This window comes from Varanus komodoensis, unplaced genomic scaffold, assembly GCF_004798865.1.
Source record: "Varanus komodoensis strain SLA01 unplaced genomic scaffold, ASM479886v1 scaffold1, whole genome shotgun sequence".
NCBI lineage: Eukaryota > Metazoa > Chordata > Lepidosauria > Squamata > Varanidae > Varanus > Varanus komodoensis.
This window is the reverse complement of record NW_025335268.1, coordinates 37,735,262-37,762,271: the sequence shown is the minus strand read 5'-3', so window position 1 is coordinate 37,762,271 and position 27,010 is coordinate 37,735,262. Positions and strand designations below refer to the sequence as shown.

The following is a 27,010-nucleotide window of genomic DNA, read 5'->3' as shown; positions in this document are numbered from 1 at the left end:
TTGCATAATAAAAATGAGCTGAAAAGCAATGATTTGTTGGAACTTAAAAATAAAAAGTAGACACATACCACCACCTTCTGGACAGTCAGGAAAACATGTTTGTATAGACATTGCAAAATAATAGTACATGGGCCACTGTTTCAATATTGCCATCTCTGCATGGACATAAGTGATTTCTCAAAGGGATTCTTTTAAACTGACCCTCGAGTACAGCTGATGACCGTATATTGAGTCTTGCATATGTGAAAGCTCATCTGTATTTTAGAACTGTTGGATTTTGTAGATAGGATGCCAAGGCATCAAAGGACCTAAGTGAGAGCTTTTCATTTATATAAAAGTTATAGCTAGCTAACTCTGCAGCCCTTCCGAAAGCAAGTCAATGGGGTTTCAATTAAATGTAATTTCAAGTAAATGTACTCAAGAACTTATCTCAGCATTATTGTAATAATGCTGGCTAACCGCCTCCTTGTTAAGTAGATTACTGGTTAATAGCCCAGACAGGCCAGCTGCTGGGAGCTACTGGCTAGATGATTGCCTGATAATTGGAGAGATTTCTTGAATGCTTTGAAGAAGATAACCATGGAGAGGGTGATACCTCTTCTGCTGAGTGACAGAGATAGGTGTGTGTCTCAGTAACCACAATGTGGAACAGGAAGAAAGCAGAGGACCATGAGGCTAAGCATGCAATCCTATGCATGCTCAGACAGAAAAGTTTTTTGTCTAAACATGAATAGCACTGCACTCTAAATGCATCTTTAGTAATTGCATCCTCATTAAAATAAATAAATAGCAGGTAGCGGGAGGCCCTAATTTAATCATAGTGCATTAAAAGAGTGGGGGTTTCACCCTGATATAATAGCTAAAGATGCATTTACCAGGCTTCTGAACAGCTTGGACCTGAGTGATTAAGATAATCCTATTGCCCCCTGCCCTCCGTACATGGACACCTCCAGCCTCAGAGGCTTACGTGCATCCAGTGCCTGGAGTGAGGCACAGCAGGGACAATATCTGCCACCCCTGTGCATTTTACCCAGGTGGCTGCTTTGGCTGTCTGAAGTGCTGCGGAGGGAAGGAATCAGGCCAACTTCCTCCTCTCCCTGCTCATTGGCATAGCCCAATCTCTCCTCTCAGAGAGCTTCATTTCTCTTGTCTCATCGATACCACATTTTTAATATTCCGTTGCATTTATATCCCACCTTTTTATGACTTACACAGTTCTCCACTACACTTGTTATCTTCACGATGACAACCCTGTGGAGTGGGCCAGGCTAAGAGTGAGCGACTGGCCCAAAGTCACCCAGTAAGCTTCACAGGTGATCGGGGATTAGAACCTGGGTCTCCCATTTCTCTATCCAACACACCACACTGACTCTCACCAGACTCCTGCTCCTCCATGCCAGTCCTCACTTAGTACTTTTTCAGCAACTTCATTTTCACCCTCCTTCACCTCCCACAATCCTACATGGCAGCTGCTCTTACTCTTCTCCCAGTGACCTGTCCTCCCATCCCTTTGGATGAGCATGAAAGCAAGTCCTCCTTCCTCCTGTCTGGCCAGAAATTATATCTTCCCAGACATATGATACCCTGCTCAATTTTCTTTCACACTCTTATGGGAATATTCTCCACAATCCCCACTGAAATCCTCTGCAGTCCTTGTTCTAACACAGGCAAATCTTCCCAACCTCAAACCAAATCCTCCCAACAGGAAAGACTCCTCTATGTTAATGCATATATTTATTTCAGCAACATATAAATATTTTTGCTTTTCTTTTTAAGATTTCTTTATATAAAACAACAGGTTTTTCCTCTCATGAACACACATTGAAATCATCTTCTGGGGTGCAAGCTGTGCTGCCCAAAATCAGTGCCCCTCATCTGTCTTTCCCCCACTCCTATGATCATATTCTTCCTTGTGCTGTCATATATCTGAGTATCCAAATGCTTTGGAATGAAACTGTTCAGACTGGCACCTGTTAGACCTGCAGCAAACAGGTGAAAGTGCAGAGACCAGCTGACTCCATGGCTGCTCTTTGGGCAGCTCTGCACACTTCTCTGCAGTTAGAAAATGACAGGTGGAAATCTGGGTGACAACAGAGAAGGTGGAGCAGGAGGGGAACAGAGAGCAGCCTGCAGGAGCAAGACAAGAAGCAATGTGTCTGTTACTGGGCAGAGATGGGTAGCAGAAGCTGGGTGGAGTGGCTGGATTTTCCAGGGGCCTGTGTTGTAGTTGAACACCAGGACCATGTAAACCAAGATGCTGGGTTTGAACATCAAAATATACCATTATGGTAAGCAGAAGCCATAGAACACACTGTTGTTTCTTGCCATGGTTTGTAAAGACCAAACATACCACACTGAAATACCATGACCAGGTTTGGAGACACAGCAAACAATGGTAAAATCCATTACCATTGGCTTATTGTGGCTTATGGTGACTTGTAGTGTCTTATTGTGACGTATGACCCTATTCATTGACTGGGTCTGCATGACAACCATTGTTATGGTTGATTCTTTGTAATACTGTGTGACCCATGGCAACTGGCCATTGTGACTTAGTGTGGTCAACTTTGAAAAAACAGAATAGTCTGTTGTAGGGTTCATCCATACCACATCTTGTCTGATTCTATATAACAAAAGCCAGTGTGGGTTAAGTCCCACAACTGTTTAGCAAGACTGGCATTGCCATTCTTGCCAAGTAAATCACTATAAAGCATGACTGACAGCCGCCCCCAAAGTGCTCAAGTGGCACATTGGCACACTGACAGAAGCGTACCTATCTCTGCTCGTCATTGCTGCCCCAACCTAGGTCATCTCCACTTGCTGCTGGAATGGTCTTCTCTTAAACAAAGGGACAGGGTAAAAGCTCCGCTTGCTATGTGACATTGCATTGATATCCCACTGTTTTGCCTCTTGCAAGGAAGCCAAAGTAGCTGACAGGGTCCCCCTCTCCATTCTTATCCTCACAAGAACAGCCCTGGGAGGTAGGTTGGGCTGGGAATCATGATAAGCCCAAAGTCACCCAGTGAACTGGACCTCAGGTCTCCACTCCAACAATCTCACCACCATACCGGCTCTCCGCTAAGGTTCATGACAGGTGTTAAAAATATGAACAAGGATTAGAAAATGCTTCTGTCATTGTGCATGGAGCTGATTTCTGATGCAAGTGTCAGTGAAATAAGACAACTTCATATAGAGTTGTGAATACAAGATCCTATTGTCTGTATAACAAGATATTGTCTTGATTTGAACTCTTGTGCCTTGCCTTACATTGTATTTTATTGTATTTTGTATATTCCATTAATGTATTTTGTAACATTAGAGCCTTTTATAAGAATGATAATAGGGGAAGAATGCCTCAATACATTACTCCTCTGCAGGAGTTTTCATATTAGCAACAATTACAGAGTTGCCGGTTTCCCAGTTGTGTTTGATCAACAGAGGAAAATGCACCAGCTTTGTCCTGGTGGAGTTTACAAGCTTCATGTTTACACCTAGTCCACCGATTCCGCCAAACCTACCATTGGCTAATGCTTTGGTCTTACTAGATACTTTCCAAAGTCACCAGAGAGGATCTTGTGGAAGGGGCATGATGGCTTTCTATGTGTAAGATACAAAGACACACTTTAGACATCCCCTGTGAGCCATCTAACAGACAAGTTTCCCCTCTGCTTTTCAACAAAAATCAAGTGCTACTGTTAAATAAATTATACATTCCTTAATCATATGAGAGATCCTTTTCTTCAAGGGAACTCTGGAAGCCAAAAACCTGTCACTGTTTTGCTCAACTAATGCTTATTTCACTTTGTTTCCCCCTTTTGATGTTGACAGAAAGTTCCTTTTATGCATAATTCAGCATTCCTCTACAAAAATCAGTGCTTTTTATCTTGAATATTTTAATGCATTGATGGAACAACACTTTTGCCCTTGTTTTCCAAAAGCTGGGGTTTAAATTGGCAGTGGGAAGCCTTGCATAGACATTTGCAAATGATATTCAGAATGAATACAATTACATTTTAAAATCAATGTACTTGTTTACCACATACGACCATTAAGTAATTTTCTGATTTGCTGGCATCAAAAATGGAGGCATTGCAATGTAAGATAATACAGCAGTCCATCCCTACTTAGGAACAGGTTTCTACTTATCTCACATTCCTGTAAAAGCAACAAATTTCCCATTCTCTGTCTTCCTAACAACATATAACCAGAGACCAAGATGATTTCTCTTGGACAATCTTCTAAGCAATGCATTCTGCATATGATTCAAGCAGATGGAAATGTATTAGCAAAGTTAGAACAATTTGAGCTGTTTTTAATATAAATTTCTGTGTAGATAATGGTTGCTTTCCTTGCTCTTTCCTTTTTCATAGAAACATAGAAACAAAGCAAGTCAGAAGGGACCGCCTTGACCATCTATTCTGATCCCCCCCCCCCATCAGCTCCAGCTGGCTCTGCTCATGTAACCCCCAACATGTGGTTGTCCAATCTTTCCTTGAACACCCTCACTGATGGGGCCTCCACTACCTCCCTTGGAAGCCCATTTCATATTCTAGGGGTTCTAACCATCAGGAAGTACTTCCTGACATCCAACTTGAAGCCTCCTTCCTTGAGCTTTGCCCTACTGGAATGTGCCCTACCCTCCACTGAAAGGAAGAGTAGGTCATGGCCTTCTCCACATGACATCCCCTCACATACCTATAAGTTGCTGAAAGAGCCCCTCAGAGTCTCCTCTTCTCCAGGCTGAAGAGACTCCCAGTTTCCTTAATCTCTCTTCATATGTCATCCCTCCGAACCTGGCTACCATTCCTGTGACCCTGTGCTGAACCAGTTCTAACCTATCTATGTTTCTCCTAATGTGGAGCCCAGAAATGGATGCAGTACTCCAGCTGTGGGCACACCAGAGTCATGTAGAGCAGTATCAACACCTCCCTAGATCTGGAAGCCACACTTCTGCCTATACATCCAAAGGTGTGTGTTTGCCTTCTTAAGTGCTGCATCACACTGCTGGCTCATGTTCAGCCTGCTGTCAACAAGTATCCCAAGATCCCTTTCACAAGTGCTATTTTCCAGCCACTTGTCCCTCATCTTGTACCTGTGACACTCATTCTTGTGTCCTAAGTGCAAGACATTGCACTTATCCACATTGAATGCCATCCTGTTGTCCCCACCCCACTTCCACAGCCTGTCCAGATCCTTCTGGAACTGGATCACCTGCTCCTTAGTTGTGGCCACTGCCCCCACTTTGGTATCATCGGCAAATTTAGTCAGCAGATTGGTTATCCCATCCTCCATGTCACTGATAAAAAGTTTGAACAGAATTGGTCCCAGAGCTGAGCCCTGGGGGACTCCACTCATCACCAGCTGCCATCCGGATGATTCCCCCACTGATAGTCACCCTCTGCTTGCAGTCCGTCAACCTTGCCCTAATCTATCGGACAGTGCATCCATCTATCCCAAAGCTCAACAATTTCTCAACCAGGATATTAGGCAGCACTTTGTCAAAGGCCTTGCTGAAATCCAGGTAAACCATGTCCACCGTGTCCCCTCTGTCTAGCTACCTCGAGACCTTGTCATAGCATTCCACAAGGCTCATCGGGCAGGATCTGTTTTCGTAGAATCCATGCCACGTGGCTGCCAACCTCCCTTCACTATCTAGGCCCTAGATTCTAGGGTTTCTAGAGCTTTCTCTATTGTGAGACTTTCCCCTCCGCTATCCTTTTTGAAGATTAAAGATTTTGAAGATTTCCTTTACATTCAGTTCCATTGTTTTAAACAGTTTTGGGGGTTTTGGGGGGTTTTTTTGCTCAAAGCTTTGTCACGAGCAGGACTGTGTGGATGCAAAGCTACTGCTTATGTTGTTAGGATGTTCACAAGCTGTTGCTTTGTATTTCTGTGTTGGTCAAGAAATCCAAAGCACTTTATACTGTCTTTCCCCCTTGCACTGGGCTGAATGAAGGGGGCCTTGACAGAAAAGTTTATACATCCCCAAGTAGCCTAGGGTGCCTCAGGAGGACCAGTTGGTCCAGGCTGTCTGGTGGAACCCTTCTAAAAAGGACCTACCACTAAGGAAGGCCACCCGCTCCTCTGAGTTCCATAATAGCTGACAAAGCCTGAGGCACAATAAGTGGAAGGTCCTGCTGTAGGGACTAGGCAGGAGGAGAACGCCAGGTTCCTTGTACTAAGGCAGATCTGGCTTGTCCTGCGCTTTCATGAATCATGCCAGTTGTAAAACTAATGCTAAGTATGCAATTTGAAGCCTTGTGAAGGCCCTGAGGCATATGCTCAGACATTCCTGCCTGCTACTTCGTTTAGGTGGCTTAGGTCCAGCACTGGATCTGGCTGGCACATCATCAGATCATGGTTTTGCTGCATTGCAGAGGGGGCACCAGGTGAACATGTGAAGCACAACTTCGGATGATGTCTCGAAATGGTCTCTGCCACTCCCTGTGAAGAGCTGCCTGGTGAAGAGTGCTGGCAGGTCAAAAGTGGTGGGGAAAATGCATTGTGTACAACTGCGGATGGCCCTGCAAAATCATTCAGTGGCATGCTGGCCGTGGAAGTCAGATGAAGGAGGCCATGTGTCCTTTACAGAAGGTAGACCTGCATATCAGCACCTTTCACAGACAGTTCCCTGTTGACAACTGTCCTTTATTTGAAGAGACATCCAACCCAATTCAGTGTGCTGTAGTGGTGAAGAGTGTGGAATTGGGTCTCAGGGGATCTGGGTTCTAGTCCCTGCTCAGCCGTGGAGCTCCTGGGTGACTCTGGGCCAGTCACAGACTCTCAGCAAAACCTACATAACAGAGTTGTTCAGGTGAAGTTAAGATTGAGAGGAGGAGAATTATGTAATCCCCATTGAGTTTCTTGGAAGAAAAAAAGGCAGGGTATAAATATAAACAGACAATGCATCCACCTGTAATATAAAGAAGCACAAGAAGGTAGAGCAGGGACTTCCATGTTACCAGCAGCAGTTAGCATCTGGACAGCTGACTGCACATACATACAGGTGATCATCTTTTTTACCATGCTGGGATATTTCTGCTTAAATTGGAGTGATTCTAAAGTAGCATTTAAATAAATTAAACAGCATGTGCATGATTTATGCAAGCTCCTATCCTTTTTTGTCTTCATTTTGGTGATGCATTTCCTCTCTTTTGGCCGAATGCAAGAGGTCACCCTAAATTATACACCATCAGCAGATGAGTGGTTCAAGAGGTGGTGCTGAGGACTTGAAAGGGGTGAAATGGAAATGGAGCAGGATGAAGAAAATCAGAGAGGGATGGATGAGGCCCTCGGGCTGCCAATTAGCCTAGTGCATCTAAGGGATCCTCCCTTTTGCTGGGATGGCTGCCAACAAGGAAGGAAGGGATTCAGCTCACCCTGGCTTGGTGTGGTTGTTGCTGCTCTGCAGGACAATGAATGAGCCATGCACGGTGAAAAGAGCACCAGCTAGGGCGGACACAGCTGTGATGGTGCTGGGGAAGCAGCTTCCCAGGTCAAAAGTGCCATGCACATGGCCACAATTGCTACACGGAAATGGGAAGGGACACTGCTCCAAGGCCTCTTCAATGAAACACAAGGCTTTGGAGCACCATTTGGTGTGGTGCAGAGAGTTTGCTCAGGGTGTTCTTCTGGCTAGGCCCAAAATAGCAAGAGTGGCACTTCTGATCTTACATGCATTATGCACCTTGTCAGGCAAAAGGAAAGAAGGCCCCACATGTCCCTGCATAATTGCAGAAGTTGGATTGGATCCACATTTAGTCATGCTTCAAGAAGACATATTGAAGTCACAGCTAGCATAAAGCCTTACTGATTCCAGTAGATCTATTCTGAGTAAATCTGGTCTTGAACCATAGTCTGGCTTGTGCAGCTGGAACTAAGTTTGATCCTAAGGAAAATCGATGACTAATTATCTGCGGCCATGTTCTTCTGCTTTCATGAAAAACACCCATTATTGCAATATGCATTCGGAATGCTGTGTTTCCGGACATGCTTCACTGTTATGCGCAGTACTTGGTTCTTCTGCAATTACCATAGAAATACCAAAAACAACAGAGCATCTTGTGGCACCTTGATGATGAACGCATTTAGTATGGCACAGACTTTCGTGGGCTGAAGTCATCTCCATCAGATGCATGAGGTGCCCTCATTAGTTGGCAGGTCAATATACACATGGCTGGGGCACCAACCTGAGCACTGAAGGAAGGGAAGGGTGGGGGGAAGAGATGCAAGGGGGAAGAAAAAGCAGACAGTAACACATTTAATTAGAGCTTGAACATAGGCTAAATAAGTGCAGTGACCTTTCACAACTGCAATAATGAATGATAATGACAAAGCACTCAATTTAGCGATGCTGAGTTAATTAACATCTGTGGGAACAGGAAATCATCGCTTCTTTCACAACTGAATCAGTGCAAGTAGATGTATTGATGAATATGTAATTCAGCCATTTCATCTTAGAAATTCTCTTGTCTGAAGGTGGCTCCCGTAAGATAAGTCGCTGAGTGTTTGAGTGGTTTGAAATGAACTCTAACTGGTTTCTGAATACTGCCATTTCTGAAGTCAGATTTCTGTGCATTGACAGGCCATCTCCAAAGATGAAAGCTCTCTCTCCACTTCCTTTCTGTCAGTTGGGAATTATATTTAAAAATGCACCCATTTATTAATTAATATTGTTTATATTCTGCCTTTGCACAAATGTTACCAAGGCAGTGCATCACAATTCAAATGAAAACAGTAGAACTATACTGAAACATTAAAGCATTGTTAAAACAGCGTGTCTTCTACGCATAATTTTAAACAATTATACATCTGTGAGATGGTTTAAGTATGTGAGATGATCATGGAAAACCAGGTGGTTTCCCCTAAGTGAAGCCGCACCTTCAAGGTGGCTCAAACTTGCACCTTCTAAACTGAAATAGTCTCCTTTGTTTACAAATTACAAATAGGGCATGAATGTTTGGAATGCCTCTGGTGTGTGCACTACAGCACTTTCCAGTAAATAGCAATAAATGACTATCACAATATTTTAAACTGTTATGATTATTTCAAAATTATGAAGTAGTCACACTACTGGAACTATTAGTTAAAGGAAAAACGATTCCTTATCATTGCGAGCAGGTTGTAAATCATGTAGAGCAGAGATTATAAAAATAACAATGATGAAAGGAAATGAGGGTTGGCAACCATTCATCTTTTCATATTCTTTAGCCATATTTTTTTTCCTGCTTAACAAGATGTCTGCCAAAATGCTGAGAATATCTGCATCCCTATTGGATGTGCTGACTGCTGGTGATAGGAGTTGTAGTCCAACATCCAGCTGGGAGTGGCTGGTCTAAAATCTGCAGCATGGCCTGGCTTGCCATTTAGAGCTTGAGATATTGAAACATAGAAGTAGGGACAATGGTATAATATGTGTTGTAATAGATAAGGAAGAAAGAAAAATAAAGAAATGAGAAGAAAAACTTAACGAGGGACCCTGTACAAAAATTACATATAACAGATGTGGGAAACATCACAAAAATTGGTGATAGTTAAAAATAGTAGCTAAATTAATGAAGACTAATAATTATTGCATAAAAACTTCAGTGAGTATAGAACAGGGCAGCTCATCTGCTGATGGGGACAAGTAGAAATGAACTTATCAGCCTGGTGCTATATCAGCTGTGCTGATTTTCAATTGAAGTTCCAGCCACTTGCACTGATTTGCACCATTGTATAAAGCTCTAAACAGCTCAGGGCCGGACTATCTAAAGGAGTGTCCTGAAGGAAGTAAAGAAGGTGGCTATGAGGGGAAAGGCCTTCACGGCTTAAAAGAAATTAAATTCAAGAGGCAACTATACTAATTTGATCGTTGTATACGTAATAATATCGATAGGTTCTGTTTTTTCTCTGATTTGGTGAATAAAGTAGGTATAATGTGCTTTCTATGTATCATAAAAATCTTTAACTGCTTTTCTGTTTATAGAGCTAGTTAGTAAATGTATCAGCCAAATCATCCTTACATAAATTTTGTTTTTTCTCTCAGTAGTTAAGTAAAATGTGTATCATAACCTTTCCATTTATCATTAAATTCTTTGGCTCATCTTCTATTTATATAGCTGGTTAATTTTGCCAGTACTGCATATTCTGTTAGTTTATTTTTCCATTCTTTAGTGGCTGGGCAGTCTTCTGCTTTTCATTTTGTTGCAATTTTAACTCTAGTTTCTGTTATCATATAAACAGTTCTTCCATATTTCTTGGAAGAGATCCTGATGGAATACTCAATAGCATATTCTTAGCATTGATAGGACAGTAAATTTTCAAAACTTTCTGTATTTCAGAATGTATTTCCTTTCCCCCCCTTTTTAACCTTACTGCATGTCCACCACATGGGTCAATCACAGAGACTTGATGTACTGGCTGTGAAACAGCTCAGAGAAAGAGGTGAACAGATGCTTGCACACCTCAGGAAAACTATTCCAGAGATGTTCATACAACCATGTTGAATTCTCTTCCATGATGTGGCTGCACACACAGAAGTTTCCAGAATAAATGTTCTTACTACTACATATCTGCAGAATATGTAGCTGTAATTGTTTTGTAGCTGTAACTGAATAGCTTGGATTGTTTAGCTGACACATTGATAGAGCGGAACCGGAAAGAGAATAAAGGTGTGATCCCAGACACATTCAGAAAGCAAGAAGTCCTACAATTCCCAGCATCATTTAGACAGTAATGCTGGGAGTTCTAGTACTTTTTTCTGCCTAAACATGCATAGGATTGCACTCTCATATATTTATAACAGCAGCACACAATTTAGCTTTGAAAGGTTCGGGGACAACAACATTATGCGTTAAAAATTCTCAGGAAGTCCTAATTTTGGAATAAGATCAGACTTGGGATGTTTCTCAATGGGACTTCTATCACACCATGATTCTATGTTATTCATGGAATTTTATAGGGGATCTAAACGCCACCATGTTCTCTCCAAACCCTCCTATGTTTTCCTGCACTTCGTTAGTCTTATTTCTCAAGCAGAATATATATTAAGGAAAAAGAGATGGAATCACTGCACAATCACTGCCTTTTCATTCATAGCCCTAGGAACCCACAGCTGGGAAGCATCCTCAATTCACAATGTTCATGTCAAGGCTCTGGGTTCATGACTGTAACCTCTACTTTAAATATTGCACTTCTATTTCTAGAATATGGAATCACAGGTGGAAGGCCTAGACTAGAAATGCACAGTAGATTAAAATCTGTAAGTGCTATGAATCTTGACCTACATAACTCTGAAAACTCTTGTTTTGTGTACAGCTGATGGGTAAGATCTTTATTTGAGGGCTGGAATAAATTAATTGCTACACTCCCCTGGGATCTTCATACTGGGGCAGGGAGGAGGGTTTACTGCCATCATAAGGTAGGATCATTGCATTGTACGTATAACTTCAGACGATCTTATCTTAATGCAGATGTTAAAATGTTTAATGTAGATGTTAAAAAGCATGAACCCTAATAGCTTCTTCTTGCTGGTAACCATCAACTTCAACGTCTTTCAAAACAATTGTTCTTTTTCAAGACTTTGAAAGGATAGGACAAAATGTGATTTACATATACCTTATACTTCAAGGTATAATCTCAAATAACCTTAAGCTGCAATCCTATGCATGTTTAAGAAGATGAAAACATTCTACTCCCTACATTCCCCAGCCATCCATGGTTCTTTTATCTATTTAAATTTAATCGTTGCAAGCGTGGTAGTGAGCCAGAAGGTGCCAGTATTGGGTTTGCTGTACTTCTCTCCAACATAAGCAGAAGGGAGATAAGATAATAGCGTGGCAAATGTGAAAACATCTGTTAGACTCTTTCACTTCATTTGCATTCCATGATGTTAACGTTTACCATGACTCTAAATTTTTCAATCTGGTCTATCTAAAGTATTTTAATTACCCCGCTTTTTGTCTAAAATAAAATTAATAACATAATGTGTAGCAATTGCTGGAATTGCAATGTGCACACACAAGAGAGAGAAAGGCAATGCAGGCAAAGAAAGATTGGAAATAAATTAGCAAATGGTATGGTATCCCAGTCTCATCAAATACGCCCAGCTTCTCATTCAGGGAGATGTGGAGTAGGACAGGAAGCAAGTCCTGTCAACTTCTGTCAAAGCAAGCTCAGAAGTCAACTTCTGCTCTCTCTGCCCATTTTTTTTCCTTAGAAACTGCTGCTAACTGATCCTCCAAGGAACCAGACCAGCACATAGGCTAGGCTGATGGCTATATGCTGCTTCCAGTGTCAGCCACAGTATGCCTGTGAATGTACACCAGCTGCTGGGAATGGGGGTGGAAGGGAGCTCTGCATTCCTGTCCTGCTTGTGGGATCCTGTGTGCAACTGGTTGGCCCCTGTGTGACCAGAAGATTGACTGAGATGGACCTTGGTCTGCTCCACCACCATTCTTTCATGTTAGCTTTCCAGATGCAACTCAGCTTTTCCATGTTGTCTTCTTCTTCAGAGTAAGAAAACAACCAGAGGATATTATTTTCCTTCCAGTTTTATCTTTGAAAAATACAGTACAAATACTATACTGTGCTCTGATCACACAAATCATATGTACATGTAAAATTCCATGTCTCTTACTAATACACTGGAACAAATTGAATTCAATTAACCTCTCAAAGAAATTACTGTAGAACTTCAGTCAGCATTCAGCTTAGTTTGGGTTATCTTAGGTTTATATCACATTTCTTCTGCTTTGGAGTTTCTTGCTTTTTCACATATCTTTGTCTTCGTTTACTTCCTTTGTCTTCAAGAAAGATCCTTATGGTGATTTAATTTTCAAAACTTTTCGAAAAGGATTGCACTGAGTTCTGCACACTGAAATACGCTATGGATTTATAAAAATCCATTATTATATATGTAATAATCAAGCCTGTTCTTACCTTTTGGAGCATGGCAATAAATCTGAATGCAATTGAGCACACCAGAAAACCAGATTGCTACCCTAGAGAAGAAATGTACCACACCTCACCCAGTTTATAAACAGTTTAGGGATGTCAGCCATAAATCCCTGCTAAGTGCTGGTAGTTCACACTGTTAGGAGGGTAGGGTAAGGTCCTCTGTGCACAGAAACACTCTGAGAAAGGACAGGAACCCTTGTCCTTCCCATAGTGATGAGTTGCATCCAAAAGCGACCAGAGCGCAAGGGGACAGTGTATTGTTCTTGTCCAGCCAAGGAAATGACGATCAGGAAATTGTTCTCCTGCCCCAGGAACCATGTGGTGATTGAAGATAAGGCAAACGGTTGCTAATTTGAGTATAAAAGCAGGAAATGTGATACACTGATTTCCTTTCATGCAAACAGAACAATGTGAAGGAATATGTAAGGGCATTTTTTCCAAGGCAGATTTCTAACACGCAGCAACGGCTGGCTCTACCGTGGATAGCAGAGCATCATTACTTTGATAACTTTGAATGCTATGGAAGTCAACTGTACTCGTTCTGGCACCCAATGGCCAACCAACTTCTGGAGTAAGTACTTATTCCTATGGTTTTTCTTTTAATGTGAATGGGGATATTTTTTATACTGAAATTTCTCTGTGTGAATCACCTTTCCAATGTGCTCAATACAGACATGGGCTCTAAAAGTTCACAATATACCTTATAATAAGTGTATCTGCAAACTGGCAAATCAAGGGTTCTAACTTTGCTGTGCCACTTTCCCTGCCAAGTTTTATTAGAACAAATTTAGACCAAATGTGAACACTTCTATACAGATGTTTTTGCTGTTGTGCATGGAACAGATGGAGGGGGAAGCCAATGGGGGCAACTTCGTATAGAATTTCGAGTAGGTGGGGGCTGCCTCTGGGAGAGTTTTGATGCCGACAACAAGAAGCACAGAATAACTGGCTTCCCAGTTTTGTTACGCTGACAGAGCTCAATCCTACAGAGAAAGGAAATAATATTTTGTCCACAAAGGGGTACGACAGAACTGGAAGACCCAACCATGCCATATTTCAAAATTATGTGTTTGGTCTTCTAGTTTGAGAGCAATTCCGGGGCTTTGTCTCTTCATGTGTCCCCGCCAGGCCAGTGCGCGGGTTCCATGTCTTTTCCCAGCACCAGAGAAGCACATCTCGTTCAAGGACCCAGCTGTTCCAGCTGCTGCATTGCCATGGTGTGAAGCCCCTTGCGTGCTGCCTTGCAAAGGACTGGGGGTGCAGGTTAGAAGCAGTCAGCGAAATATTGAAGTGATGTGGGAGAGAATCCTGCCCTGCTTTTTCCTGCCCTGGGTGCACCTACAACTACAGGCACTACAAAGACACGTGGGCAATGCCCCCTTGCCATAACCTGTCCTAGCTAACACAGTGCAGGCTCCAGCTTCATGTGGCTCTTGGGCAAGACACCCTAAATGGCTCCCTCTCTCCCTTCTCCCTACCATGATCACCAGGTGCTCTGGGTCTTCATTCTCTTCCTTGTCCTGCGAGCATTTGCTTGCTTGACAGGCGGAGCACCAAGGAGCAAATGGGAAGGGGCACCTGATCCTCTTCCCGGAAGGGGAGAAAGGTGGACAAACTGCAGTGGCAAAAAGGGGGGGCATCTCTAAGAGGCTTTTGTCAGTGGGCCCCTGCTGGACCATGTGCCTTGGTAGGTGCCCAAGATGCCTCTTCTTGATGCTGGCCCTCAGCTGAAGGCCTCAAAGAGCACTCGTTGGTTCTAAATTTCTCACTTCTCTGGTCATTTGTCTTTGGAAGAGTGCTTCTCCTCTGTTTAAACAGACAAATTATTCTTCAGCAGAGATGAATTGCTTCACAGGAAGCTGAAAGAGTTTGTGTCCTTGAATGTGGGTCACTGACCCTAAAGACGTTTGGGAAGCAGAGGGATTGACAGCAGCTGGGGTACCTTCCTGGGTTGTCTTTCTGTGAACAAAGCTGTGATGTCCAAACCTCCAGAAGGAATGGCAGAATTTCTGCTCACATAAATGGCTGCCTTCTGGGGACTCCAGCTCCCATTGGATTTTGCCTCAAGTGGATTTCAAAGTGAAATTAGAGATAGATTCTGGCTGAAGCTAAAAATAGTTCTGACAGCCCTAGGGCAGACTTTCCCAATCTGCCCTCCAGGTCAGTGGGATTGCACCTGCCATCATCCCCAGTCAGCATAGCCACATCACCAGACTGGGGGAAGCTGGACTTGTGAAATTCCTCAGGGAAGCCTCACCTATCCCCATCTGCTGTTCAAACAGAATGGGGAAAAGCCCATCCTTAAAGTTATGCATTGGAGGAGGGAAAGGCTTGCCAACCTTTCATCTGTCCATAGAGAAAAAAGTTAAAAGTGCTTGCTGAACTTTTGCCTCACAGACATCTACTAAAGCAAGCAACCTGCATTTAAGAAAAGGTGATGGCGACACTTATTTTAACCTCCAGCAGCTGCTTCCTCTCTTCCTCTGATTTTTTTCCATGTTAGATTGAGGGAAAACAGTTCTTTTCCTTACTAGTGTATTATTGAAATTTTGCCATTAAGAATGGAATCCTAATGGAATCCGTCGGTGGTAGGGAGGGGCTGGCCACAACCTCTGGTGCTGGTGAAGAGGGCCAGCCCTGGGCATCGGCCATGGTGGGGGTCCTCACCGTCCCTAGGTGAGCAGAGAACTGTTGCCGCCAGTTCTCCCACTGGCAGTAGCTGGAGAAAGCTCTAGAACGGGGCATTCCTGAGGTGGGAATGACTGTAGAGATGCTGGGTTCAAAGCCATTCTGGTTCCCCAAACAGGCCCAGTCCAGGCCTTTCAGGAACACCAGCCCAGGAACCAACATGGATAACCCACCCTTCACACAGAGACAGCCACACGCTGCTGCTGTGCAGAGCATGCTGGAGATTATTGATGCCAAGATCCAGCAAGTTAAACAGATAGGCAAACTGCCTTTTGTCCTGGAGAGCCATCTTTTTGCTCCTTGCTGGCCCCACTGCACACCTTGCCAGGGTGTTGCTGAAAAGCTGCAAGCCAAAGCGATCAACACGCTCATGTTTGACATTTGTTGTTTGCAGGCTGTTATGAAAGGACCAAAGAGTCCCTCTGTCAGCCATGGCCAGGTGGTGCCAGTTCAGATTAGCGGAAGACTCTAGAGGCCAGTCGTTTTACAAGGTTTCTCCTTATCCAGTGCCTCATCAGTGGGCCCCTATAGAGCAAGCGGGCAGAGGGAGAGGGCCAGTCCATCTCCCCCGCTCTACCTGCCAGGAGCCAGCTCAAAGTGTCCTGGGGCTTGCAGTGCAGTTAAAGCATGGATGGAGCTGCTGGGATGCGGTCGAGGGAACAAGAGACACAGAGCAGCCTCTGGGGGTGCAGCAACAGCCTGGGCACAAGAGGATGCTCTCGCGCAGCTTCCTAATGCTGTGAGCAGACCCAGCAGCTCACGTCTGAGGAACGGCAGGGGCAGAAGCGGGCGACCCAAGAGGGGAGGCGACTAGAGTTGGGCAGGCTGTGGGGGCCTGGCGAGTAGGGCTGGTGCCAGCGTTTGGGCTGCATGGGCGCGCTGGCTATCCTGGCTGACGTGGGTTACTACCCCTCCCTCCCTCCCTCCCTCCTCCTCCTCCTCCTCCTCCTCCTCCTCCTCCTTCTCCAGGATCATGCATTCTGGGGCAGCTGGCTGCACATGCACATAACTAAGACAGTTATTTAAAAAAGAAAACAAACACACACACATTTTCATAAGATGTTCTCTTTTCCTACTGCAAAACGTTGTTTATTTCCAAATAAAGGCTGCAGAAGCCAACTCCATCTTATTCCTGCAATCATGGTGGTGTTGTGTTCATGTGAGATGAAACTGCAAATCTGCACATGCTCAGATTCTTGCTTTGCTTTGCATGGAGTGATGAGGGCAGCTGGGCAGGACAGGAGAAGAGAAAGTTAGTCATGTGCTTCACAATGGCACAACTGCATGTGGCACCCATCTAATGCTGGGTGGAAGCTCACTGAGCCCACTGCACTAAATGGCCTAGCCACCCCAGTGGCCAAGGCACAGTGCTGGATCTCAGGCAACCCTGAGCTCGAAGGGCCAGGGTAGCAGCTGACAGGAAGAGTCTTTGCCTGGGACCCTGGAGAGCAGCTGCTTGTCAGAGTAAACAAGAGCAGGCTAGATGAGCAAATAATCCCACCAGGCCTGCAGCAGCTCTCTGTGTTCCTAACACGAGGCTGGGCCTTCAGGGGACAAGATGCAGCTGTGCAAGGTTTCTGCCACCCCACAGCGGCCCAGAGCGAGGCTGGCACATTGCTGCCTGGGCAAAGAGCAAGATGGACTTCCACACACTCCTCCCCAGTCTATGCGCAGAAGCTGACTGGACTGATGGGTGAATCATACCTGGGTCCTGCAACCAGGAAAGCACCATACCTGAGGGTGGCAGGCTAGCTTGGCGGTCTTCAGAGGAACGGCGGAGGAGCTGCCACCATTGCTTCCTCCACCATCAGCAGAATAAGGTGGCCGTCACACGCTGCCTATTGGTAAGGCTGGCCTAGTGCAAGTGCTATTCTGGGAATATGTCCATGGCATGTGAAATGGCAGGCTGCTAGATAGATGTGCTTAGGAATGCAGTCTTCGATCCTTTTACTTTGGATTTGTGAGCATGCTACAAATACAATACAGGAATAATGATATTGAGGACTAGCAGCCTGCTTCATTGCCCTTCCACTTATTTTCATCGATGCAGGAGTCAGCAGATTATGTGTTTGTGCTGGAAAAATATATATACATACAACAAGCAAATGAAGACAGAGTTTGTTTCATAATGCAAAAATAAAATCATTGCATGCCTTCTTTTCTCAGCTCCATTCCCCATGTTTCAGCCTGACAAAGGCATGCCTAAGTTAGACCGATCTGGAAAGAATTTGTTGATCAAGTTTCTGATGGGTTTGGCAAATGTTATCACAGGATATTTGCTGATTGCTTCTGCTGTTGAATTTCCTTGTTACTAAGGGACACCTGGATCGCTTGGCTCCACATCAGGCCTCTTGCTTGCCAAGCTTTGCTGAAGCTATCTACGTTGATGGCTGCCCAACAACAGCAGGAAATTGAAACTTCCCCCTAATTCAATTCTGAATACGAGGGGAGGTCATAAATCAAGATGCCCAGAAAAGTGGTACCATCTTCCAAGGAGAGGTACTGAGCCCTGGATGATGTTATTGTAACCAATTACTGAATAATTGCCTTCTGGCTTTGCCGTTATTATTAAACCCTATATTGTATATAATTGACTTCCTATTGTTATGGGGAAAAAAGTATATCTCTTCACTTCTGAGGAAATGTCTCTAATAAAGCCAGCTTTTGACATATATAGATACACTCACTATGGAATTAGCTGATTTTCTAATAGCTCTTTTGAAATTATCCAGGAGGCTTAGATATAAACATTTCTTTTGCCTTTCTGTTGAAGTTTTAAGGAAGCTTTTTTCCAATCATGACAATTTCACTGAAAGGTACTTCACTGACTAACACCAGCATTGAGGAACTAGATGCAATAACCGTGCAGCTCTTCTCTGCTTAAGATTTCTGCAAAAGGGGGAATTTGGCCAGGTAAAATTGTGCATGTCAGAATGCTACAGGGTTAGAAAAGCAGCAGCTTTAGGAATACCCCATTTTGTTCCGGAACAGATGATTTAGGATGCCTGTCCCGATGGTAATGCTAGAGATGCCAACTGACAAGAAAAGAACACCTGCTCTGCTCTTGTGTCCTTAAGACAACTTTATATGCAGGAATTTGTGGGGCAGCTTTTCACAGCAGCACTGGCCTGCTAGTATAAACCTGCTACTGAATGCAGGGAACAGAAGCAGGTTATGAAAGTTGGCAATTCTCCCTTGGCAACCCTAAGTGGAGTAATTGCTCTGTACATTACGTTTGGGATGTATATTGCAAAAAACCCCATCACTTTCCGGTCACCCATCAGCCAAATGTGGCAAATATTTCCAAAGAAGTATAGCAATGCAGTTATGTACATGTCCAAGGAAAGTGATGAGATAAACTGAAAAAGTATCATCAAAAGAAAGCATGCACAGTCATAAATACTGTCCTGATTGAGCTCACAACCTCAATTAGAACATTTCCTATAGCTCTTTTCATAGAGAAAGGCAATTATGTTAATTGGTATGTAAGGCTGAATGTAAAAAAAGTTTAGTCCCTCCTAAATTTGTTAGGTTACTGTAAAAACGTATGTCTGTGGTTGTCAGAATAATTGTTCCACAAAATTGTATTGAAGCTGATACAACTATTCCAGCAAATTTCCAGCAGAGGGCATTGTTGTAGTAGTTATGCTATGGGAGCCCACTTTCTAGTGAGACCAAACCCAGACTCTTGAGGAACAAATGCATCTATCTAAAGGGTGGGACAAGAGGGGGACCGAGCTTCTCCTGTTCACATGGCTGGGTGAAGCCCCATCAGCAGTACATTTTGCCCACCTTACCAAAACATGAAACCCCCCTTCCCTTGCAATTCCTGAGGCATTTTACCTAACAGGAGAGACATCACTTCAGGCAAAATGTGAGAGTCATTGTTGTTCTCTGAACCCCACGTTCTCTATTATTCTTGCATGGATTGTGACTATCTTGATGTTAGCAAATATTACCACGCCACTTTTTCATTTTCCTGATTCATGTTTATTGGGAAAACTGACCACTCTCTTTTATGCAAAAGCACAATGTAGTCCAGCCTATCCTACAATCGACATGGATTTCCACCTCCATGTGGCTCACAGAAGTTCCACCTCAACAGATACATAAACTGAAATGTATGTCTTACATTGGTTTAGTAGTTATATCATATTTTTTTCATTTAATGTATCATAAATGACCCCACTGTTGTTATTTTTCACTTTTAGATGAAATACTAATAGCCTTTTCAGTTTCTGTGGTCATTGGACTTGTAATTGGAGGCATAATCTGGGCCTTGCTGACCTGCCTGTCCAGCCGCCGAGCTAGCGCACATATTTCCCAGTGGAACGCCTCCTCTTCCAGACGACGTTCCAGGCCTCCTCATGGATGTGCTGCCAACAGGCCAGGATTTTACCGTAACAGCAGCTGTGAACACCGCAGCAACCTCAGCTTAGCCAGCCTTACCTTCCAAAGGCAAGCTTCCTTAGACCAGGCCAACTCCTTCCCAAGAAAATCAAGTTTCCGAGCCTCCACATTTCACCCCTTTCTTCAGTGCCCTCCACTTCCTGTTGAAACTGAAAGTCAGCTGATTACCCTGGTTCCCACCAGCACCACCACCACCCTTACTGCGAGCAACACCAGCAGCCTCTCTCGTCCTGAATTCCAGTGGTCCAACAACAGCCTCCGTGCCTGCCACTCAACGCAAACACCCCCTCCTGCCTATGACTCTATCATAAAGGCCTTTCCAGACTCTTGACTCCAGGCTCCGTGGTATCATACACAGAAAGGGTTTCTGATCCATGATTTTCCCTGGGAAGACACCCATAAAGCAGGAAGGACCGGCAGCCCATCATGGTGTCTACACAGCCTATAGAAGCACATGACTTGCCCAAGTGATACTGTCGATGGGGGTGTCTCCACAAGAGGGATTTCACCCATGGCTTCACCAAGGGCTCACTTCTCATTTCCTTTGTGGGTTGAAGAGTGTGTCCTTTGCATGCAATCCCTTCCCCCAAGGAGTTTCTTTCTCTGCCCTCCTATATGTTCTATTACATAGCCACCAAGTGCCGCTGCGGTATAGTGCCATTCTGAAAAATGCATGGCCATTTGGTAGGACATCCTAGTGCAAAGGAAATAAGGGCTGGTGTTCCTTGTTCTAAAAAAAAAGTTGGAAAACACAGCAGAAGCCCTGAAGGTGAGGATGATGTGTCAAGCTCCCTTCTGTTAGTTTGGGCTCATGAGCAGACCATAAATGTGCCCTGTTGAAAAGCTGTCAGAGGTCGAATAGATCAGAGTGAAATGTGGGGAGCCATCAGTTCTAAGGCCCTCTTCACACTACTTTGAGTGGGATGGGAATAATCAAGCCATATCTTACTGAGGATACAAAGCTAGGAACAGATCTCCTTCTATTACTTGTGGTGGAATCCTTCACCTTCAGAACTTCCTTTGCTCGCTGAGAGTGTTGATTTTCCCAGCAAGCTCCTCCCCACCCCACCACTTGTTCACCCACTGGCAATGTGGTCATTGGGCAGCAAGATCTACAGGAATTCTCCAGTACAACTGAAGCTTCAAAATGGGTTAGTTTCATCATTTGCGAGGGCTAGGAACCTTCATGTAAACATCTACTTCAAATCAGTCAGATGAAGGATGCGACCCTAGACATGCTTACTGGGAGCAGGTCCATTGGCTTCTGAAGGCTTCTGAATTGTTCTTGAAGAATCATTTTGTGGAGCCAAACATGGATGTTTATATAGGTGTGAGTGGTACCTCTAGGCCCTTCTTGCCTTCTTAGATGTTCTGCATGAAACAGAAATGGAGTTTACGGGAGGCAAGCAAATGCCAGGCCTTTGATCCTGCTTCTATTTCTCAACAAGTCCGTTGAATCGATCAGAACAGAATGGCGAACAAGGCTTTCTGCATAACACATACCCACAGTTAATAGTGGAAACAATCATGAAAGAAGTAATTTTGAGTGGCGCTGTGCTTTGTAATAGAGCTTATATAAGATATTATTCCATGCATATAACATTCATTTTCATAAACAAGATATGATAAGGCATTATATACTGTGCTCTTTCCTTTGCTACTATCTGCACTGGATACATGCAGAGGTGTGTGTGCTATTCAAGTTAGGGAAACTGTAACATAAATTCTTTGGTCTGTTACCATTTGTGAAGTCAGCAGTTTGTTGGTCTATGTTTAAACAATGGCTGTTTGTAAGCATTGTGGAAATGCTGAGACTTAAAATAAAATCAGAAACCAGGATATGATGAAATGATATGAATTTATTTGGGAATAGGATGTAGGTGGGTTCCACTGGAGGGCTGGATCTTAGCAAAAAAGGCATTAAGAAGTCACAGATTTTGTGGACTTTGTTGTAGAATAAGTGTTTCTAATGACATTTGAGAAAGAAGACAGGTGCAAGTTTTAAACAGGGCCTTTACGACACATTCCTATCAGATTGCTTCCCACTGGATTGCTTCCCACTGGATGAGAAAGGTCTTGTATCCTGTCCTCTCCTTCCATCCCCAGCCAGCAGATGTCCTCTTTCAGACCTCCACAAAGTCCCTGGAGGCTGCTTCATGACTTTCAAAACAGCCATGGTTTTTCCCGTAGTGGCTGTGTGAGGGGCATGGAGAAATCAGGTGGTCCCGCCTGGGGTTGTTGAAGTGTCTATGCCTTCAGGAAGGGATCTTCAATAAATCCTGTGCTTTTTTGGGAGTGCATCTGCCTGAATTCCTTTCCATTTCTCATTTTTCCAATCTTAAATCATTTTCATTTCATCATTGATTCATTGCTGAATCAGTTTGTGTGTTTTTTTTCTTTTTCTAAAGAACACCATGCAAAAATGCATACACATTTCTGTGTGCATATTTCCTAATCTATACATTTATGCACTCAATTTTACTGAATATATGCATTTTTGCAAGTCATTTCCCCATTTATAATTATTTTCCTCAATATATGTATTTTGTGTGCATGTTTCCCTTTTATAAATTAATTTTTACACATATTTTGATTGGAGAAGTGCAACACAAAATTTAGAGAAATACAAAAGATATTGAAGGATAGGTTCATTCTGGTTAACCCATCAGTTCAGAGAAATGGGACTTAGGTTCACACTAATATGCTCATGAAATAAATTCCTCCCTGTTCTTACCACATCCTGTTCCCACTGATTTTGTCTTGTCAGCTGGTGAGCCTGTAGGAAGATATTGGCGTGACTTCTGTTCTTTTTTCCTTTTTAATGAAAAGCACATAATGCATAGTATGAACAGAAATAAGGAGATGGGCTCAGAGCAGAAAGTGGGGAAGCCATGGAAAGAAGAAAGTTGCATCAGGCAATCTGAGCTGAACTGCACAGGAAATTGGGTTAAATCTCCTTTCCCAGCTGTATGGTTAGTTCCAATGTAGGTCCTGGGCCACTGCTGAAGCTGCTCCGTAGTCTCAGGGCAACCAATAGTCGTCCTGCATCCTGAAGAGAACACCAGAATCACGGATGTGCTTGACATCAACAAAAGCCACGTCTCTGCCATAACTTAACAGGAACTGAATTAAAATGCTGCAAATATACCTAAGCAGCTTTGTTCCTGATCATTTATTTATGTCTGGGGATTGTGGATGGCAATGGCTGCCATACTGTTTTTAAACCCGTAGGAGAGCATGCCTATTGCATGCTTCCAGAGACTCTGTATAGACACAGTTGTAAAGCACACATGAAGCTACCCTCTTGGGCACCTGCTGGAGGCTGAGCCACATGAAAGCTAGTGTGCTGTAGTGGTTAGAGGGCAGGACAACGATGTGGGAGATCCAGGTTCTGCTCTCCACTTAGGCACAAATCTCTCCGAGTGACTTTGGGCTAGTTTTGAATTTTAGTCTAACTCTTTGGGCTGTCGTGAAGATAAAGCAGACAAGAAGGGGACCATAAAAGGCTCCTTGAGTTCCTTGCAAGAGGAAGGTGGTAAATAATAATAATAATAAGGAGGAGGAATATACTCACAATGCCTCTCCCTGGAGCACCCATGGTCACATCTGCTTTTCTTCCTTTGTTTGCTTCATTTTACAAAGTGGAACAATAGATGCTGCAGAGTGGCAGTAGGCTCTGCTCTCTTTTCAATGGCGCGCCTTGTCTCCATGGGCAGCACAAAGCCAGGGATCTGGCCCTGCTGAGACAGGCATGGGTGGGGACAGGGCGATGGCATCCGTGGCCCTGGCACACTCACTGGGATCATCCGGCCAATGGGGGGCCTGGAGGGGCACTGTGGTCCTTCCCTTCCCATCCTTGCTGTGAATGCTCGAAGGACCGGTGCAGGAAGAAGACTTCTTTCCTCACAGCGCAGCTGTCAAGAGAAAGCAAAGGCGGAAAGGAGCTGTTGGGACGATGTCCGATGGGTTGGAACATGCTGCACTTTGGCATTAGGCGCTCTCCCCAGACCATCGTTTTGTGCACTTTTGCATGGAAAAATGCATTTTGCATCCACAGTCCAAATAAGCATTTTGAGGCTGAAGTACAAGGAAGGCCATCTGGTTTCCTTACTTCAAGCAACGAAGAGAGAGGCTGGAAAGCTGCTCCGGGAAAAGTGGTGCGGCTACACGGCCACCTCCTCTCCCTCCCCTCTTTGCATGCTGGGGCTGCAGGCAAATGACGCAGCTTAGTTGCAGCTGCAGTGTCTTGGCACTGCTCTGCAAGTGTTTTTGCTGGTGGTGTTCCCCAGAAGAGCCTGTTCTGCCCTTACCTGGGAGGTGTGGAGAGGCTGCAGCACACCTGCTCTCACCTGCACTGGAGCAATCGCAGAAGGCTTTGGCTATGCTTCTCAGCTCTTGCTCACACTGTTCCAGTAAGCACGCTTCAGGGTATCCATTGGGACTAGGATGCCAGGCACAAATAGAACCAATTGGTGACAAATATGGCGTTCCAAATACTCACTGGATCGGGCCAGAGAGCCACTGCAAGTGAGAAGCCATTAGAAGCTTCCTGGTAAGTATATAAGTATGAAAAAGCATGAAGTCCGAAGCCTCACAGGTCAGAGGTAAGGGCTGAAAATCTCTTCTGAATGATCCAGACCTTGTGATCCAAGGCAGATGAGTTTTATCCAGACCCGAACCTGTGCATCATGTCCCTAGAACCTGTTGAGAGCAAGTGTGAAAGCGAGCTCGGGCAGGTGTTCACACGGAAGCTTGCTGATTCAGATTCTGAAGAAGAAGCTGAACATTTCAGTGGATTTGAAGAGCGTGGAGTTGATCAAGGACCTGAGAAGAGATGGAGGGGAAAGAGATTGGGCCAAGGACAGACATGGAGGTGGTCCAGATAGACCTTGGAACAGTGTGGAGATACAGCCAGCAGGAGGGGCAGCTGAGACTGGGGAATCTTTGCTGCCCCCCCCCCCCAGCTTTGGTGCTGGTCCCCGTGGCCAAGTGTCAGCAAGTGTCAGAGAAGCCCCATTGAATGAGAAGCATGTGGAACAGAGGCATGTCTGCTTCCACAGTGCCCCTCCTCAAGAGATGGGACACAGCCATGCTCATCAGGAGAGTTTTTGGAAGTAAACGCTAGATTTGGCTCAACTCACCACTTTGTGCATGCGCAGAGACTTGTCTGCATGATTTACATTTGGAAACAATAGAGGGCCCTTTGTAAAAGAAACACCCTGAGGTTGGTGATTGGCAGAGGGAAGAACATGGCTCACGACTGCATCCTCCTAAAGTAGGCAATGATAATGATGCCGGTGATGAAGACTGCACATTTCAGCCGGTTTATGGGGATCAGTCAGAATCCCTGGCAACCACTGCAAACTAATTTCACATTAATCCCTGAAAGGTGACTCATTATAATTCCAATTATATCGAGTGCATACTATAAAAATGTACTTTTCCAACAAGGAGGTTCAGGCCCTGTCTTCTTACTACACGCAGTAATCAAATGTTCCATATTGTATTTGCATCAGAACTTCAACTAGTTTAACTAGGCACACTGTAAAGAGGTACTTCCTGCTACCTCTGTAGCAGCTCCTGCCACTCAGCTTCATGGGTCCTAATCCTATAAGGCAAAGAATGTCCCAGGTATACTTCTGTGCACCTCTGCCATGTCCCCCCTTCCTGATATTTTTCTCACTGAAGCAGTCTCAGCTGTTGCAGCCATTCTTCGTGGGTGAGACACTCCAGCCTCTGGGTCGTGTAGCTTTGCAGGGGACCTTTTGGGGTGCAGTGACCACAACCAGACACAGTCGCATCACAGATGTGCATAACGGGGGGGGGGGTACTTGATGACTTTGCACAAATTGTATGTTAAGAACACTGAAGAGCAGAAACAGGGAAGAGCAGCAGGAGATGCAGAACTATGGATGCAACTGCCATGGCGAGTTTGTCCTTAGAAAGGAGGGACTTAGAGGAAGCTTGGATAGGGCAAAAGAGGTTTCATGCTATGCTCCAGTCCCCCTAGATCTCACCTGCTTTAAGGATGGTGTGTCATTTGGGAGCAAGCAAGCCGGTTTGGAATGAATGAGCACGAGCTTCACTGTGAGAAGGATTTGCATCCTGGTTTCCCACGTCAAAGCCAGTGCTCTGCTCCCTGTGCTGCAGAAACCAGCACTCAAGGAGCAATCCCACTTTCTCACCTGAGGTAGCAAGAGGAAAAGAATTAAAAGTTGCTTGGAGAAAAGAGACTTATAAGAGCATGAGAAAACATTGGCATCTAGGAAAGATTTCCTTGGTTGTTCCAGTTTACTGCTGGAAAGTTATCATAGGAACACATCCTTTAAGGACCTATATTCCAGTTTTCCCCATTTAAGTTCTCACGGTGAAGATATTAAAGGCCACTATCAGTGTGGACCTTGTGTTAGGTATTCTCAACCTCTTCAGTTACAGGAATATATATGTCCTGTTGTTAGTAAGCTTTTAAAATCATGTTCTGCATCCAATTGTAATAATGCTCATATTACTTTTAAAGTAGTGTACTGGTTAGGACATGCATGTGAGAAAACGTTGAAGCATTTATTTATATATTTAGCTCTATACCACGTCTGGGCAGTTTACCACATGTAAGATGTAATATAAAATACAAACAGCAATAAAAAATCATAAGATTACAATACACATTTTAAAACCACATTGAAAAATAAATGTAAAGAAGTTACAATAGCTTATACAAATTCAGTCACAGGACCTGTTTAAGCAGCTAACAAAACTCCAGTATTATAATAACTCATCAAATGCCCCTTTGTTAGAGGACACTCTTAACCTGGTGTCCAAAAGATATTAAAGTTGGCACCAGGTGATCTTCAGTGGGGAGCCTGTTCCAAAACTGGGGGACACCACTGAAAAGGCTCTTCTAGTTGCCACCAGCTGGACTTTCCTTGGAGGTGACAATTGGAGGAAGACCCAAGTAATGATCATAGTATCCAGG

At 44.1% G+C, this 27,010-nt stretch overlaps 1 protein-coding gene across 1 annotated transcript; it reads left to right on the top strand.

The window, feature by feature from the left end:
- Positions 1 to 13,331: 13,331 nt before the first annotated feature.
- MYCT1 (MYC target 1) lies at positions 13,332 to 21,876 on the top strand. The gene is made up of 2 exons (XM_044422564.1): positions 13,332 to 13,510; positions 19,839 to 21,876. The coding sequence occupies exons 1-2, from the start codon at positions 13,459 to 13,461 to the stop codon at positions 20,366 to 20,368; spliced, it is 582 nt and encodes a 193-aa protein (XP_044278499.1). The 5' UTR covers positions 13,332 to 13,458; the 3' UTR covers positions 20,369 to 21,876.
- The last annotated feature ends 5,134 nt before the right edge of the window (positions 21,877 to 27,010 follow it).